This window comes from Vanacampus margaritifer, chromosome 10, assembly GCF_051991255.1.
Source record: "Vanacampus margaritifer isolate UIUO_Vmar chromosome 10, RoL_Vmar_1.0, whole genome shotgun sequence".
In the NCBI taxonomy this organism is placed as follows: Eukaryota; Metazoa; Chordata; class Actinopteri; order Syngnathiformes; family Syngnathidae; genus Vanacampus; species Vanacampus margaritifer.
This window is the reverse complement of record NC_135441.1, coordinates 16,444,649-16,463,064: the sequence shown is the minus strand read 5'-3', so window position 1 is coordinate 16,463,064 and position 18,416 is coordinate 16,444,649. Positions and strand designations below refer to the sequence as shown.

General features: G+C 42.2%; 1 protein-coding gene across 1 annotated transcript; it reads left to right on the top strand.

The window, feature by feature from the left end:
* The first annotated feature begins 969 nt into the window (after positions 1–969).
* Positions 970–4,814, top strand: egr1 (early growth response 1). Its single transcript, XM_077578895.1, has 2 exons — positions 970–1,631; positions 2,248–4,814. Exons 1-2 carry the CDS (start codon positions 1,421–1,423, stop codon positions 3,570–3,572), a joined length of 1,536 nt encoding a protein of 511 aa, XP_077435021.1. The 5' UTR covers positions 970–1,420; the 3' UTR covers positions 3,573–4,814.
* The last annotated feature ends 13,602 nt before the right edge of the window (positions 4,815–18,416 follow it).

Here is an 18,416-nt window from a genome sequence, read left to right as displayed (position 1 = left end):
AGCAAAGGGAACACACTGATTTCCTCATCGTGGAGCCGAATTGCTGTATGCCCGACACTGGATCTGCAGCTGGAGGAGGAGCATGGCTTCCCGCAGGCACCCTCGCAGCTAAGCGCTGCGTTGTTGACAAGGCACATTAGGCTGCTGAGTGGCAGACAGATGGCCCCGATCTTGAGCAGGGGACACACGTCTGTCCGGCGGTCCCTCCTCTCTTGTCAGCATCCTCTCAGAGAACAGAGAGATGATGAAGCTGCTAAAATAGATAATAGTCTGTCAGTCTATCTATCTATCTATCTATCTATCTATCTATCTATCTATCTATCTATCTATCTATCTATCTATCTATATTTAAATGTTGCCGAATATGCATTTTCTCCTTCACATTCACACAAAGTGCATTAGTCTCACCCAATGAATGGAGCTTTAAATGAAAGTAAATCACAAGAGCCGAGACTGTGCTGCTGACATGATTTATTGAGCATTCTGGCCATAATTTTACTCTCCAGCTTCCCTCCGTGCCAAAACAGCGCCGCCTCAGGAAGTCCCAAATAAGGGCAGGCAACTGGAACCCCACCGGAGCCAGTCCTTATGTGGTCATGACCTTATAAGGCGCGGTGGAGCGGGGCTTTCCGGCAGCTGCGCAGCCTGTCTCACAGATGGGAAATCCAAATGAAATCTATAGCAGACCGTGGAAAGAGCGAGAGTTACACCGCTGTCTTCCGGAGATTTTTTTTTTACAATATTACAATTACAATACATTGAACGAAGTGCCGCGTTGTCTTCGCAATTTACTGCTGGAGCTTTAAAATCAAGTCTCTGCGCGCTCTTCTTTTCCCTCCCGTCGGCGTCATGTGTCCTCCACCGCAGTGACTAAATATGGGCTTCCTCCTCCCCAAATATGGACATCTACGTCACAGAGAGAGGGTTTAAATGCTGCGGGAAACCTTTCCGCTCAGAGACAGCCCTGAGAGCCCACAAGAGCAACCATTAGAGCAGATAAAGAAACACATAGAACTCCCAAACAGAACATCGCACCAAAAGTACAAAAGTCAGCAAACAACATTACATCCAAGAGGGTTAATACCTGACTGGAAAAGCTTTTTTTTCTTCATTATTATTATATATGTAAAAAACAAACAAGCAATTTGTTTATTCATTTTTACAAATGAGTAGAAAGGAGACTTTGGATTTTCTCTAAAAGCAAAAAAAAAGACAAGTGGATCTTTTACTCATCTCTGACAGAGAAGGAAAACAAAAAGGACAAGTGGAGCGCGAGAAGCGAGAAACGAGGCTGAGCACAGCATCTTCTGTGACTTCTTCCCTGCGCTCAGTCAGCGTGCAGCAGTCAGCCGCTCTGCACGCTCCTCCGGCCGCCGGGCTCCAGGCTCCAGCTTCAGCCCTGCAAGCGCTCCAGAAGAGGATGGCTGCAGCCAAGACCGAGATGCTCCTCCCAGCCCTGCAGATCTCGGAGCCTCTGAACTTCCCTCACTCTCCCATGGATAACTACCCCAAGCTGGAGGAGGTGATGATGCTGAGCTCTGCGGGGACACCCTTCCTCACAGCTTCCGCGCCTGAAGGTGCCGGCTTTGGCTCCGGGGAGCCAGGGGAGCAGTACGACCACCTTGCTGGGGGTAAGAGGGGTGCTTGTTTAAATTCTCCGTGTAATATCATCGGTTAGCTGAGCTTCTACATCGGAATTGTTCTGTTTATGTTGAACATCTTCTTTTTTTTTAGTGTTTAGAAAATGACTTTGATCAACTTTATAATAATAATAATTATACATTAATTAAAAAATATATAATATTAGTAATACTTGTATATATGTATATGTGATTTTCTGGTTACAGTTGCTTTAGATTTATTTTTTTGTCATTACGTTATTACAACTATTGGACAGATTAAGTGACAGAAAAGTAACTCTCCGACTTGATGCCAATTAATTGTCAGTTCACTTCAGTGTTACCACTTGATTAATTGTCCCATTGAAATTGCATTCCAAAAACCAGTTGAACTGCAGTTACCGTAACCAATCAGCTTCAGGCTGTGATTGGCTCAAGGAAATTTGCATTTTGTACAAGTGTGTGTGTCATCTGTGCCAAAGAGGAGGACAAAAATATTGACAGTGGGATTAGCAGTGAATGAAATGAAAGATGATTTGAGAGTGATTATAGAGTCTGTGATGGTTAGGTACACCTTGGACCTGTCACCTATGACACTTTGAATAATGCTGTGTTTTTCTCCTGGCAGATACACTCCCCGACATCCCCTTCAACTGTGAAAAGACAGTTGGGGAGCAGACGTACTCCACCCCAAGACTGCCCCCCATCTCCTACACGGGACGCTTCACTCTCGAAACGGCCACCACCTGCAGCAACAGCCTCTGGGCGGAGCCTATTTTGGGCCTGTTCACCGGTCTGATGGGCAACATTCCTGCCAGCTCGAGCACTTTGTCTGCCAACTCGCAAAACTCCTCGTCCTCATCTTCATCCGCCCCGACTTCCTCGTCTTCGCCCTCATCTACCTCCTCCTCGTCGCACAGCTCCAGCCTCACGTCATCCATTCACCACAACGAGCCTAACCCCATCTACTCGGCAGCTCCGACCTACTCCAACCCCAACTCAGATATCTTTCCGGACCAGGGCCAAGCCTTCAGCAGTTCCAATGGAGGCGCCCAGTACCCTCCCCCTGCTTACCCTAATAGTAAAACCTGCAGCACCAGCTTCCCCGTGCCCATGATTCCTGACTACCTGTTCCCACAGCAACAGGGAGAGATCAGCCTGGTGCCTCCTGACCAAAAACCATTCCAGAGTCAGTCCAGCCAGCCCTCTCTCACCCCTCTGTCTACCATCAAAGCCTTCGCCACCCAGACGGGCTCTCAAGACCTAAAAAGTGTCTATCAATCTCAGCTAATCAAACCCAGCCGCATGCGCAAGTACCCCACCCGACCCAGCAAAACCCCCCCACACGAGAGACCCTACGCCTGCCCGGTGGAGACCTGCGACCGCCGCTTCTCTCGCTCCGACGAGCTGACTCGCCACATTCGCATCCACACGGGCCAGAAGCCATTCCAGTGCCGCATCTGCATGCGCAACTTCAGCCGCAGCGACCACCTGACGACGCACATCCGCACGCACACGGGCGAGAAGCCCTTCGCCTGCGACATCTGCGGACGCAAGTTCGCTCGCAGCGACGAGAGGAAGAGGCACACTAAGATCCACCTGCGGCAGAAGGATAAGAAGGCAGAGAAAGCGGGGGCGACGCCCGTGACGGCGCCCGTGTCGGCCGCTTCGCCTGCCTCCAGCTATCCTTCGCCCATCGCTTCGTACCCCTCCCCGGTGTCTTCTTACCCGTCTCCTGTCACCTCCTGCTACTCCTCTCCAGCTCACACATCCTATCCGTCTCCCTCTATCGCCACCACATACCCATCAGTGTCCATGTCGAGCACCTTCCAGTCCCAGGTGGGCTCTCCCTTCCCTTCTTCAATCGCCTCCAACCTCTACAGCTCCCCTGTGCCAACTCCACTATCAGACCTGCAGACCACCCTCTCCCCAAGGACAATCGAGATCTGCTAAGATCGCTTTCGAAAGGAGGCGCGGCAGCATCTAAAAACTCTAAAGACTGTCCCCCCCCCCAGATAATAAAAAAAGAAGCACTTTTGTGACTGCTCTCTGCGCAGTGTTGGGTCAATCCTGAGATTGATCCACAAGAGAGAAAAGGACACAACATGTCAAGGACTGGGCAAGGTTTTTCTTCCTCTCTGCCTCAGCTCCGACAAACAAATGCAGCACTTCAAATGCATAAAGGACTGAACAAAAAGATTTGGATCCAGCACTGTTGGCTCTTCTTTATCAGGTACACACAAAATAAAAGAGAGAAAAAGTGCAGATTGTCAGCAGCTGCAGTGCTCAAACACGTCCGCCCCTTGTAGGCATGCATAAAGTACAGTACAAGAGACAATGACTGATATACATAAGCTACCATATGTATATTGTACACGTGCCATGTTTCGTTCTTCTCATTCTTTGATATTATTGATGTGAACAATGATTTGCATATTTGCATTGTATTATTTGAAGTGAGCAGGGCCACATTTTCTACATACTTTCTCTATTATGTAGTGACGCTGCTGTGATACGTTTTATTTGGAAAAAGACAAAAAAAAAAAAAAGCACTTACGTATTCAAGCATGAGTAGGAGTGATGTTAGTTTCTGTTTGTAAATATCATCCACTGGTACTCTTTTTCCTCTCTTTCTCACATGTGACATATTGTTGAGTGGAGAAAAGAAAAGAGCATTTCCTTCCTGCAAAAAAAAAAAAAAAGCAAAAACAGAAAAAGGACAAACACTCCCGTTATTTGGTGCCTTTTGTGAAGCCTTGCTGATGTGAATCGGCTGCGAACGCGAGAGACGATGCGCTGCATCTCGCCTTAAGGACTGAGGGAATATTTTTGTTACAGAATGTAAGTCACACTCGAAGGGAAGAAAAGGGGACGAGGGCACTGCTTCATTTAATTCGAATGTAAGCAAAAAAAAAAGAGAGAACATTTTAAAGTCTATTTTTATAAGTGTAAATATCCACAACTTCAAGAGCCGGAATGTTGACGTTACCTACTGAGTAGGCATGGGATTCTTTTGTATGTTCGATACATGCAGTTCATTATTTTGTGGTTTTCTTTATTTTGTATTTGTGTTTGTTGAAACAAGTGACTGTTCCTGGCTTCTGAACACAATGAATGCGCTTAACTGCCAATGGGATATTTGGTGTAAAAGATATCCTCCCAGAATTTAAATATAAATAAAAATGTGAATATATATATTTATTTGTTTTGGTGATTCATTATTTAGACCAATATGTTTTCTAACACATCCATAGGTTGCATTACATTCCTTTATTTAAACACAGCATGGGATTTTCTCGCTTGAATCAAAGAATACATTTGCTCAGCATGATGGCAGTTCGCTGGTCTCCAATCAGCGATAAGAGTAATGCATGACTCTCATGCCTATGAACACTGAGCTTTTTATCTCCATTCATCCAACTTTACTCTCCAAGATATTCTTCAGCTTATCTACAACTCTGTTTCATTTAAGATTTGAAGATTCACTCTGGATGCCCCCAAACTGTTGCATACATTCTACACGCCCGCCTTGCAGCAACATAATCCTACTCCACAAAAAAAAAAAAAAAAAAAATCCCTGCACGCTGTTAGAAAATGTTTTTGGCAGTAAATGAGGATATTTTAAAGTGACTATGCTGAGATGGTTATATTTTCACTGGCTTTCTCTCTTCTTCTTTTCTCTCATGTATGTAGCTGGTTACATCCTGTCGCCTCAAAGTTCATAACCTAACGGAGTTCATCACCTAACCATGATACTCTACTTCCCTAAACGGGGCAAAAAATAGACTTTTTTTTTACTTCATATTTTGGAAGAATTTAGCATTGTGACATCAAACTAAAAGTAGTCACAAATGCAAACACAGCTAAATTAGAAGCAGAAAAACAAGTCACTGATGGCTGTAAGTGGGAAATAATTAGGATAATTGGTCTCCTGATCCCAAATTGACTCTCTAAATTGGGTCGGATCTGTTCCGCGGATTTGTATCAGCACGTGTGCGTCTGTGTAAGCGTGTACACTCAGATGGAGATACACACTGGCAGTTTTGCATTGCTGTTGAAATTTGGCCATGTGGCGTTAGCATGATTTTGCGCTTTGTAATAAGCCTCTTGGCCCTTTAGGGTTACGCAGCAACACACGCTATTACAGATTGATTTTAGCAATATGGTGGTGAGTGACTTTTGTGTGTTGCCACCATTTTTTCTTCAATGAAAAACACATTCAGTGGTGCTGAGAGTGTTATTTATTTCTTAAATACTCTGCTGTTGGCCTTTGACTTAACTAAGACCTATGGTCAGATAAATGTAAATTTTCCGGAGCGTAAATAGTACGCTCTAGATTTTTTTGCAGTCATGGATTCATAGTTTTTAGAGATTAACGCTGTAGTTTCCAACTGCTTAAACTGAAGCTACAAATACTCTCCTTGAGCTCATACTGATGTCGTTGCAAGATGACAAAAATGATATCCCATGGAGCGGTAAGCTAGTGCTGTGCCTGGGTTGAATTGAATCTGTGCAAGTTTGGATGTTCCTGTGTGTGGGTTTACTTTTGGGTGAATGGATTCATAAGCTACTTTTGCTGTGGGGGAAAACTTTTGTGGTATTAGCCCTAGCCAACATTTTTGTTAGCATTTAATTTACTTTATGCTTCCATTCATCCATGGTATTTATTTTTGTATGTCCTGCAGTCTTATTGTGATTTCTTCAAAAATATAATCACAACTCCAATGAAGGAATAGTTAACTTAAAACCTGATACATTTTTATGTATTTATTTTTTTAACGGTCAAACTACTTCCTTTTATTATTACTTCTTCCATATTTTGGTGAGAATCCAGAACAGACCATGCATAACAATCAGAAAAATAATAATAATTAAAAAAAAACATAGAGTTAATCACCAAGTTGAAGTTGAAGAATATTTGATGAGGTTTTGCTAATGTCATGTTTGAACACTGGGTTTAAATATGACTTTAGTGCATATGTTTCCTCGAAACTAAGAATTTTATAGCCCTTCAACTTTATCAGTGCCATTGTAAATATTGTGTTTTCGCGCACAGGAACAAAGTGAGAATAATGTTTTACCAGTGGAAAAGTGTTGTCTGATAAAAGATCATTCATAGCATGTTTGGATCTATTTCGGCTTAGCCCTTTGATATAAACTTGAAGCACATCGGCATTCATAGCCAGATTTGAATCGTCATTATGTGGCTTGCTTCAAATGCAGAAATGTGTCGCTTCCTTCTTTGTTTATGGAATTATTTCGGTCTCCGGCTGCCGCTAAAGCGCCATTCTGCCGCTTTAGCAGCAGGTCGCTCTTTGTGAAGACAACAGGCTGAGTTTCCTTTCAGCCTTTTTTCATGTGAAGAGACAAACATTTCAACTGGTGCGCGTTACAGCTGGGGGCCTGATGTGTCACAGTCCATTAGTGAACCCCTCGGAGGACGGCCGGCCAGCACATCAAGTACGTGAGCGAAGCGTGTTGGCCGTCATTGTGCTCGTCCTATGATTGACGGCTCATCCTCACGCTCAGCCTGTTCTGATCGGGGAGAAAAAGTTGCGTCGTGGATCAGTTCGTTTTTTGCAAGCCGCGGCGGAGCCACCTCGCGCCCCCCAATGGGCTTCCACATCAAGAGCGAAGCCTTTGTTCAAAAATGTATTTGTTCTCTTATTCTTTTTGGGAACTGTGTAATACAAAAAAAAGGAAGAGCGGGGACTAAAAGTACCACTCTCTCTCCCTCAGCCGTCCCATCCCATCCCAGTAACACCACTCTCCCTCTTCTTTTCCTCTCCTCTTTGCTAGCGCGTAAGATGCTAATGATCCCCCCTTCTCCATATTCTGATGCAAGGTCTGTCTCCACTTTTCCCTTTCATCCACATACAAATGTGCTCTTATTGCCTCTTGGCCCCCAGGCCTTTTAAGATGCCTTTTTGAAATATGCCGTTTGATAAGCACATCATTGGCCAAGTCCCCGCAGTGATTAGAGCGCGCTTTAATGTGAGCAAGTTAGGGAGTGAGTGAGGGGCTCGAGGGCCAGCGGCCATCCGTTCTCCTGCGCCGGCCCTCTTTGACGCGTCTCGGGCCATCGGGGAGCGAGGTTAGCTGGAACGGCCCTGACACTAATGTTGTTGCATGGGGATGAAACATGGGCAGGTCGCCTTCACAGAGACAAGGTGCTGTACGCTGGGAGGCTACAATCCTCTGTTTTATCTCAAGGACTGCGCTGTAATCTTTTTTCAATATGCTTCGTTGGTCTCTTGTCGGGAACCTTGCACTTACTTCCTCAATGGAGTTTTCATTTATTGTCTCGCCAGTCGTCTTGCGCTTTCTCCTGTTCTGCCTCTTAAATCCGACACCTGTTGATCCTATTGGGAGAAGTAGGTTGTATTTAAAATAGCTGATTTCTATCCCCCCTCACATTTCAGGAGGATTGCAACATTTACCCATTCACAGTGCTAAGCCCCTGTGTGCTCATCGGCACTTGCTGAAAACAATACGGTAAATGCAGCCAAATAGATTATGTCACATAAAAACTTGTCACCTTAGAATAATATGCTACTAGTCAATGCAAAAAAGAAAAGTGTGTTAATAACCGTCAAACCGAATTTATTGCGACACGGAACTAGTCTGGCTTTCTGAGCAATACAATTAATTAAATACAGGCTTAAAAAATATTCTTCTTTTTTTTAACTTACAATATGTTCTATGCAGCCTCACTAGTCTAAACACAGTGACGGTATTTTTGATTAACACTGTGTTTTTGTGATGTCTGAATTAAGCAGCAAAATTCACCCATTTTTGTCCATCTCAAGGGGCGGCCATTTTGCCACTTGCTGTCAACTGAAAATAACATCACAGTTGCTCAGGGCTCAAGTAACGACCAATCACATCTCACCTGATTTCTAAATTTGGTCATGTGATGTTGGCAAGCTGAGTAATGATTTGTCATTACCTGAGCCCTGAGGAATGTGATGTTGTTTTCAACCGACAGCAAATGACAAAATGGCCGCGCTCTGAGATGGATTAAAAACAGGGGGGGTTTTGCTGCTTAATTTATGTAGCATTCCACAAATGGAATATTATTCAGAATGACACTAATGGGATAATTTCATACGGCATATTATTGTAAGGATTTTTGAGGGGTTAGCTTCCCCTTAAAATAGCATTTAGCCAACAGTATAAGGGCTAGCTGAGCACATGAAAATCAAGGTTTCCACTGTGAACACAAATAATAAAGTAATTCACTATTTAGCTACAAAAACAGTTAAACTTTTAGAATTGATCAACTTAAAATTTGTAATTATATTCAAATATTGACATGATGCACCTATAAATATGGGCTCATCAAGTGCAGCAGTCCAATGACAGTCCAGCTCCCACCAAATGTACCAGGGAATGTATATGCAATTTCCAAGTTGTAAATTAAATTCCACATGAGTGACCTGAAACAACAGATGCTCCACTTTCACATCCAGAAATACATCCAGAAAAGGAATTTTCACTACCCACTGAGTTAAAACGTGTGAAGCGTGTGCATTTGCATGTTCAAAAAATACAAGAGCGATGTGAGTGCGCCTCAACTGACTGAGATTCTTTGATATTATTTGTGGCACACAAAAGAGACGTTTGACATATCACTTCCACAACCATCTACAGGTGTCCTGGCAACTTTAGCATCGACTTAATAAGCCATGCTTATTTGAAGTACATGACTTTGAACAGACAACAAAACACTGCATGCTTAAGTACCTCCAAATATGACACCCTTTCAACACGCCATCAAGTGCACTACAGCTTTACAAAAAGCACCTGGGTCGCTCTGAAATGCAAACAAGCCTTCATAAGACTTTATGTGTCAAGGCTAGTAAGAGGGCTCAAGTTGTTTCTTTTTTTTTTCCCTGGAAGCCTGCGGGGGTGTATACACAGCCACATCATTAGGTACCACAGCCAAGGTAGTACCACAGTTAAATCTGCTTGGGTGGAAAAAAAGTAGGTTTTCCTCTAATTTGGATTCAATTGCACAAGCAGGCCTTGAAAGGCAAGGAAACGCACGGCAGATTTATTTATTTATTATATTTACATATAAACAAGTTTAAGAGCAAAGTAGATAAATAACAAGTAAAATCTTAAACTTACCAAAAGAACATACTAGCTTTTGGGGGGGGGGAAATATTTTACAAATGCTTTAAAAGACCTTAGTGGGAAAAGTAGCTTAGTTTTTAACCTTGATTTAAAAGCGTTTACACTTGGGACTGACTTCAATTCTGTTGGCAGTTTATTCCATTTGCGTGCAGCATAACAGCTAAATGCTACTTTTCCAAGTTTGCTTTGAACTCTGGGATCTACCAATTGACCCCTATTGGATTTATATTCAATTAGAATTTCTTTAATCATTCAGGACCTAAACCATTCAGTGATGTAGCAGAAATCTATTTTTCTAAGCTTTTAGGACTGGAGTAATATGTTGTAATCTATTTTAAAGGAACTATATTTTATAATATAAGTACAATAAGTTAAAATCAATACCACACAAGTATATTCTTATTCACATATGTAACAGGCCAATGGTGTATTTTTAATTCATTCTTGAAATAAGACCTCAAATAAAAGTACAAGTCCAAACAAAAAAACATAGAAACGAGCATGACAGAACTGTGAGTTAAATAGAAGAAGTAATTTTCGTAGTAGTACAAAACTAGTGTGCGTCTTCACAACTTTGTGACTGATAGTGGCCGAAATGTTTTTGAGCAATTTTGCTCGCATTTAAATCTATGGCCACTAATGTTAAAATGAGTGCTGCTGCAATTACTACTCATTAAAATTAAACTGATGACAAGTCCCACCCACCTCACTGTCTAAATGTATTACATCAAGATGCGACAGTGACCTGATCGTCCGTCGAGTCCGAACATTTTCTTCCAAGGGCCGCTTACAGAAAATTCAAAGGATGCAGTTGCAACTGCACGTTTCTGGTAAACTTAGCTTGTTAGCTAGTTGAATATAGTCTGCCACCAATAGTTAAAATAAACTGTAATACTTAAGTAGTGGCTTTGATAAAGGGAGGATGGAAACAGCTGCTGGTGCTCTTTCAATTGCTTTATTAAACAAACAATAACAAATTATGTAAAAGAGGAGCACATTCTTAGCACACCTGCTGTTAGCCTCAACTGACACCATTACTGAACACTGGGCATACAGCCAGAAAATAGCCAGCCAGTCCTTATACGCCCCCTTCACATGCTTCAGACCAAATTTTTTTTATTTTTTTTTTTTTATAGTTTTAGCTACTAACGTGTCAAATTTGTGTATGGTGACTCTAAGTGGGACATAAATGCTACCCCACGTGCATGCCCTGTTTGTTGGTGTACAGTCGCCTGGCTATAAATTAGGAATTACTGTATCTTTATCAGTATATTATGAATTTAAAAGTCTTATTATTTTAAATGTAAATAGTTTATTTTTCTTCAAATCAGGAAATGCACGACATCAATCCAATGAATTACTATTAGTATTGGAATCATCAGTGTCTTTTGTCGGACCCAAAGAGACAAACAAATTTTAGTACATGCCGTGGGCCTCTAAAAAAAGGACGACGGGCCGCAAAAGGCCCCCGGGCCGTACTTTGGAATGCCCTGGTCCACATTGACATCATATGTGCACCACAGTGACTTCTGCACCTGCCAGATAACCAGCACCATTACCAAGATCACGTACAACTAATGCATATTTTCCCCACACTTTTTATATCTGCAATACCATAAATAATTTCTAACCAGCACTAATACTAAAATGAAATGTAATCTGCCATGAAAAACAAGTTTCAGTCACACAGCTGGAAACAAAATACAATATCACCAGTTCTAGGCCAAAGATAACAGAATGGGGACAACAGTGGTAGGAAGAATAATCCTTTGTGTCAGTGTTTTATAGTTTTGGATTTCAATGACAAAGTGTGCTGTGTGCTGGAGCTGATGCGCTTTCATATTGCAACTTGATGTTTTACAAAAGCGCAGCTTGTCATCCAGCGGCTGCTTAGCCTCATTAAAAGATGGAGGCACAGGAAAAAAAAAAGGGAAATTCCTGTGCGGATAGAGTGCCGCGTTTTGGTAAACAGGTGCGTGTGTATGTATGCACGATGTATGTCGCACGTGGCAATATGCTGTTTCCGTATGGTGCTACCAGTCTCAAGGGTGACAGTGGGATCGCCAGGGAGTGGGAGAAGTGAGAATTGGGGAGGAGGAGGAGGAAAACTGTAGATGTGTATTATCATCTGGCCAGGTTTCCTCTTCCGCCTCCTCCGTACAGATGTCCTCCATGTCTGCTTCTATATTTGTCCCACAGTGATGAGGTGGAACTAATGGCTTCTCTCACACCAGCTGATGTCATCAGTGTGCTGCGCCTAGGGAGCAGGAGGGCCCCCGCTAAGAGCTGCTTGTGTCCTTTCAGCACATGTAACAGTTTACAGATACCATATATCTTATTTATTTTTTTTGCCACGACATGTTCTCTTTTTAAATGTTTAAAAGAAAAAAAAAGAAAAATACTGGATTTCATTATTATTATTATTATTATTACTATTATTATGACTAATGAATGTTATATTAATTATTATTATTGTATATATATATATATATATATATATATATATATATATATATATATAATTAAAATCTGTCCTATTGCCTTCCAAGTTGCTAGTTAGCAGTTAGCTACAAGGGCTGAGCAGCATCCCTGTCACATCCTCATTTAGCTCTCATGACCACATGCAGCGGCACGTCAGCATCTGTCAGCTTTGCCCAGCGTGTATTGCATGTAGACTCTTAGGCTTCCTAATGTGAAACTCTTGATGGGTTATTAGTGCCAAACTGAAGTCATGAGCCTTGACCGCTGCTGTAACCCAACTGTGAGCGGGGCCATTTTAGCTGAGTGAAGAAATGCCCAACCCCCCAAACTAACTTCAGAAATAGTCTGATCAATGCTGTCTCCACAAAGACATGAGGCACTGAGAGAAGTGATGCTGGTTGAAACATTCCAGCATAACATAACGTGTAGCATAGGAATGGCATTACATCTGACTGAAGGCAATATGAGCTTCCATGCATGACATAACTGACCACATTAACCAATTAAATACTCAATGTGTACGACGCTCATCATCCTGAATCAAAAGTGAGCAGCAATTTTTTTTTTTACCTACTATGAGGTTCTATATTGAACTTCCAGTGACAAGTATGAGAATGTGTGAGGGCAATGGTGAGCTAAATTGCCTAATTTGACCCAATTTGGACATTTTCAGTGAGGGGTGTACTCACTATTGTTGCCAAAGGTTTAGACATTAATGGTTGTGACGTTATTTTTTTATTTTCATTTTTTCTTTTTCTTTTTTTCCCTTTTTTTTCCTGGAGAGCTCAGTATTGTTCATTCGGTAATTTTACAGATTTGACATGTCGTCATCATTGCTATCTCTTTTTTTCTTTTTTAACTTTTTTTTAAAATTTATTATTGTGTACGTGCGTGTGTGCGTGCGAGTGTGTATTCATTAGTTCACCTAAAACCTAATAAAAAATCCCATACCGTTCACCTAAACCGAACACTTCCAGCCAGAGTCGTGAGGCCGTCAGAAGACCCGAGGAAGGACCAAAGAAAAGAAAGGAAAGTGAAATCCAGCACCGACCAGACACCACCCACCACCCAGCGCGTGTGATGTTATTTTGAGGGGACAGTGAATTGACAATTCAATTTCATTAGTGGTTCAAATGTGTAGGGTGTACCTACTTTTGTGAGATGCTATATTTTAGACAATAATCGCAACATATCCTAGCAATGCATTGATGACAAGTAGATGCCTGATAGGTCTGCAGAATTTACTGGAGCAAAACATCCGTGTGTCTCTCAGTAATCACACCATGACAAAAGCAGAATTTATTTGAAAATGAAGTCTACTGCAAGCTGCTCTATTCATTTCCATTCAGTTATTCTGTGATCAGATCGTGAACTCACTGGGCTATCAACGCCTCAACGGCTTGGATATAAATACCTGCGTGAAATTACCCTTGCGAGATCCTAACCTTTCACCCCTCAATCATTTTCATCCTCTAATGTATGTGAAGCTGCCATTAATGGTGTTACATTACAAAGAGTGCATGTAGCTCATGTGAGCATTTTTTTTTCACAACCGAAATCTCCCTGCAGTTAAGTGTAATTCACACATAGAAGGCCAAACGTTTGACCGCACTATGTTCAACATCAATATTTGAGTGAATGTGCTGCTGTGTGTATGTGCAAATGTAGTGCAGTTTTGTTTCATAGACTCCTCCATCGTGGGTAATCAGCCAAACTCTTTGCTGGTGTTCTAGCCATAAAACTGGGCTAAAAGCTGCAGTGGAAATGGGGCTGATTGTCTTTTGCTTCCTCACTACCAGTACAATAAAGAAGATTTTTATCTCTGGGAATTTAGTTAAGTCGGCGAATTGTGTTTATAATATACCTAATCCTCTCCTGACATTATTATTGCCCAAGCACCAGGTATAAACCCTCTTAGAATCTAATTATCGGTATTCACCTTTTTGGGAGACTCAACATGCTTGAACACTCACACATAGGAGTATCGTTAAAACTCGCCGATACTACTCGGCGTTTAGAAGTTGACAAACTGCTAATCACATGTTTTTTGGCATCTTGTCATACAATCGGCCAATTTGTAGAGGACTTTCGACTGGCCTGTCTTCCACCATCACTAACACGGACTGTAATGCTCCGTGGAGCAGCTAATTGTCCAAATTGCAAGGCAGTGCAGTCTTCATGCTTCTGCACGGGTCTGAGAGAACAAAAAATAAAATGGCTGTGGGTGACAAAACAGCTATTCCGATTGTCGCTAATGTCAAAAGATTCCTAGCCTGCCACTTGGTCGTCTTGAGATTTCATTGGACAGATACAAAATAACTTCTGCCAGATGTAACAATATTTTGATATATATTTTCTTTAGAAGTGGCACGTTGGTTGACTGGTTAGCACGTCCGCCTCCTAGTGCAGAGGACATGAGATCGAGTCCGGGCTTCGGCCTTCCTGGGTGTTTGCATGTTCTCCCCGTGCCTGCGTGGGTTTTCTCCGGGTGTTCCGGTTTCCTCCCACATTCCAAAGACATGCATGGCAGGTTAATTGAACACTCAGAATTGTCCATAGGTGTGATTGTGAGTGTGGATGGTTGTTCATCTCTGTGTGCCCTGCGATTGGCTGGCAACCAGTTCAGGGTGTACCCTGCCTAGTGCCTGAAGCCAGCTGGCATAGGCTCCCGCAACCCTTGTGAGGACGAAAATTGATGGATTTTCTTTAGAAGTTTAAAGTGCTTCATCCACGGTTATTTATGGCACTGGTACCTTTATTTGTTGCATGGTGCTTGTAGTCACTGCATCAGCAAGACGGGAGCTTATATGTCTTTCAGAGTTCTGTAAAAACTTTATGGCTAACAGCATTTTAGTTCAGATCCCTTAGTCAAGTTAAGAATCGGTTTATCATTGTGAAAACTGCAAATCTGCTCTAGAAAAACTACATCTTCTTTCAGTTACCAAACACAATGAAATGTACATAACTACCACCTACAGCAGTGGTCCTCAACCCTGATCCTCAGGGACCGGTATCCAGCCTGTTTTCCATGTCTCCCACAGCCAACACAGGTGGAGATCGTTATCAGCCTTCTCCAGAGATTGCTGATTAGCTGATGATATGAATCACCTGTGTTGGCTGTGGGAGGCATGGAAAACAGGCTGGATACCGGTCCCTGAGGACCAGGGTTGGGGACCTCTGACCTACAGGACTGGAGTACAACATTTTGGACAGCAACTGAACAAACCCTCAACCAATCTCTGTTTAGAAAACACTAGAACAACTTTACAAATGATAAATGGCTTCCTTGGTCTGTGTTTTCTTCTGTTTTTCTCCAGACGAGGAGGGAGGAGGTTAGTTCTACCTGGCCAAAATGCAATATATTTTCTGCATCAGTTCAAGTATTCATCTTTTAGGGGGGAATCGGTGGCAAACCATGCGGCAATTCATTCCAAAGTAGAAAGCCACACAACCATAAAACCATCCCCCTGAAGTCAGAATAAATCCCAAAAACTGTTCTAAGTGCAGCAGACTTTATCCACATGTTAGAACAATGTGTGTGTAGAGGAGTGTGCATAAGTGCATAGTTTGAATGTTGGCCTGGCAAGTGCGTTGCAGCAGTCTTCTGCTCACTACAAAGAGAAGTGGAGGGAGAGGAAGAGGGAGAGGAAGAGGGAGAGGGAGAGGGAGAGGGAGGGAGTTGAAACCAGAGAATGGGCCCGGCCCGACTGTGGGCTCGCCGCCCTGCAGCCTCCCTCAAGCCTTCATGTGATCCCTTCTCCAGAAGCCAAGCAGCAGAGGAAATGTCAGTCTGCTAGTCTGCCAGGAAACCTCTATGCCCAAACAAGGAGCTTCCTGTCCTGACACAGCTCTTCCTGCCGGCTATGTAAGGACTTCCCTTCCTCCTCTTCCGCCTCCTGTTGCTCCTTCAGTGTCTTTCTCATTTGTCTGCACTTTGGCAAATGTCTTAGTGCAATCATTCTTGATCAGTGACCTCCTCCGAGGTGTGTTTGTGCACATTCGCACCGTTTAACACTTTACTGCATTTATTTGTTTTACGATTATAATATCAGTCGTTCCCACGGTGTTTATGTTCTCTTGTACAAAGTTTCTATTTTCCGTCAGTGAGACTGTAAAGAATGCCTCACAAGAGCCTGCTGAGTTGATGGAGCAATTATGTTTTTTTTAGCGCCTCAGTTGTTTATTTGCCTGTTTAAATGGCTATACCATAACAATGATTTTACGGTCATTTGACTGAAGGGCCGCCCACCTGTTGATTATATATATCGAACGTTTGAGCAGCTTTACTTGGCTATGGATGAGATTCCTCTTTGTTTATGTTTCCACTGAGTGCCTCGTTTATCTGATTGTAAATAACAACTGAAGCACTGGCCAAGCAGACTGAGACTGTTTTATTGGTACAAAGAAGAAAATGCAGCACTGAGGGGAGCATTCAACCTCTTATATAGTTCCCTAGTCAGTCACATCCTTTGTCATAACTCTAAGTTTAAGACGAGTGTGTGAAAGTGTGAATACTTGTACTTTATCACACAGAGACAAATCCCTGTCTGCCACCAAAGCAGTATGCGGTTCAGTATTTATCTTACAGCTGTAGTTAGCCCCGAGTGGTGCATTTCATCTGTGCCACTCACTTGTATGCAGACGTGGGAGTGGGAGCACGGGGTTCTCTTGCTGTATATGTGTCTATCACAAAGCACAGCTGCCTGCTACCGTAACATGATCTGATTTATGACAAAAAAAGGGGGGACTAGTGTAAGGTTTTGCTGCTCAGCGTAGGTACATCAGCTCCGTCTATTGCACACAATGCAGCTTTGTACGTCTAAAGATGACTAAATACAATGCATACTCTTATCAATGTATTCATTGAGAAATGAATAGACTGACAAAGGGATAGATAAAGAAGAGATGAGTGGCATGATGCCTGGGTGCCCGGATAATACTGTCTATCCATCTATAGATAGATAGCTAAGTAGATAGACAGACAGGTAGCTAGCTTGCTAGCTAGCTAGCTATATAGACAGGTAGATAGCTAGATAGGTCGGTCGATAGATAGCTAGATTAGGGTGACCAGATTTTCAAGATTAAAAACTGTGATGCTTTTTTTTTTTGTAATCTTGTGTTGTTTTATTACTTAACTAGTTATGCTATCTTGGTTGACAGTTCAACAGCACTGCTCGTCCCGGCAGCTATTGCAAGCTGAATGTGCCGTTAATCCCGCATTGTAACAAAATATGCCGCTAGAAAGCTCAGTTTGCGTTGGGTCCAACACCAGTGATCATATTATTCGGACAGTAGGACTACATTTCCCATAATTCTTAGATATTAAAGTAGGAAGTAGTTCTAGTTCGATGAACGAGAACACAAATGGAATATGGAAGTACAGGTAGTCCTCTAGTTACAAACATTCGCAGATACGAACAAAGACTGACTGATGTCTATCAAATCCGTATTTTGCGTTTATATTTATTGTGCGCCACATCATACATAATAGTACAGTATTGTACTGTAGTGCCCCTCTCTGCCACAACCCCGTCGAGCAGCACCGCACGATTTACGCATTTCAACTACCTCTCTGACTGCCAATGAACGTCACAGCCTGGAGCCACGACGCATGCACTCCTCCTGAAGAATATTCATGAAAAGCAGTCATCAGTCGTCTTCTTTATCGGCGTAGTAGCAAAACGTACAATATCTCTTCAGCTTCGAAATCCCTTGAATTTGATTCGGCGGTCGCTATCTTGACTCGTCATATGCACCAATCACAATTCATGTGCGCTTTAGGGACAGTCGGAAAACATAGTTTCCTGAGACCGTTATATCCAATACGTAATGTCTTCCACTTCAGCCTCACATGAACTCAACTCAATAACTCCTTCACCATCTTTGTACAGTAAGCATATTTATTTTGTTTTCATTGCATTGTACTGTGTATAAATTTAATGTACTGTGAGGAAAAGTGGTTCAGATAATGGATGGATGGATGATGTAATTTAATGTATGTTTTTTAATTTAATTGATGTACTTATAGAGACTAGTATATATAAGGTATATATTTTTATTTTTTTATTCATTTAAAAAATATGTTTTTATTATTTTATTTAAAAATAATAATAATTTGATGACATTTAATTTTGAAACTAAATTTAATGTGATTTGATTTACAAACAAATTCGACTT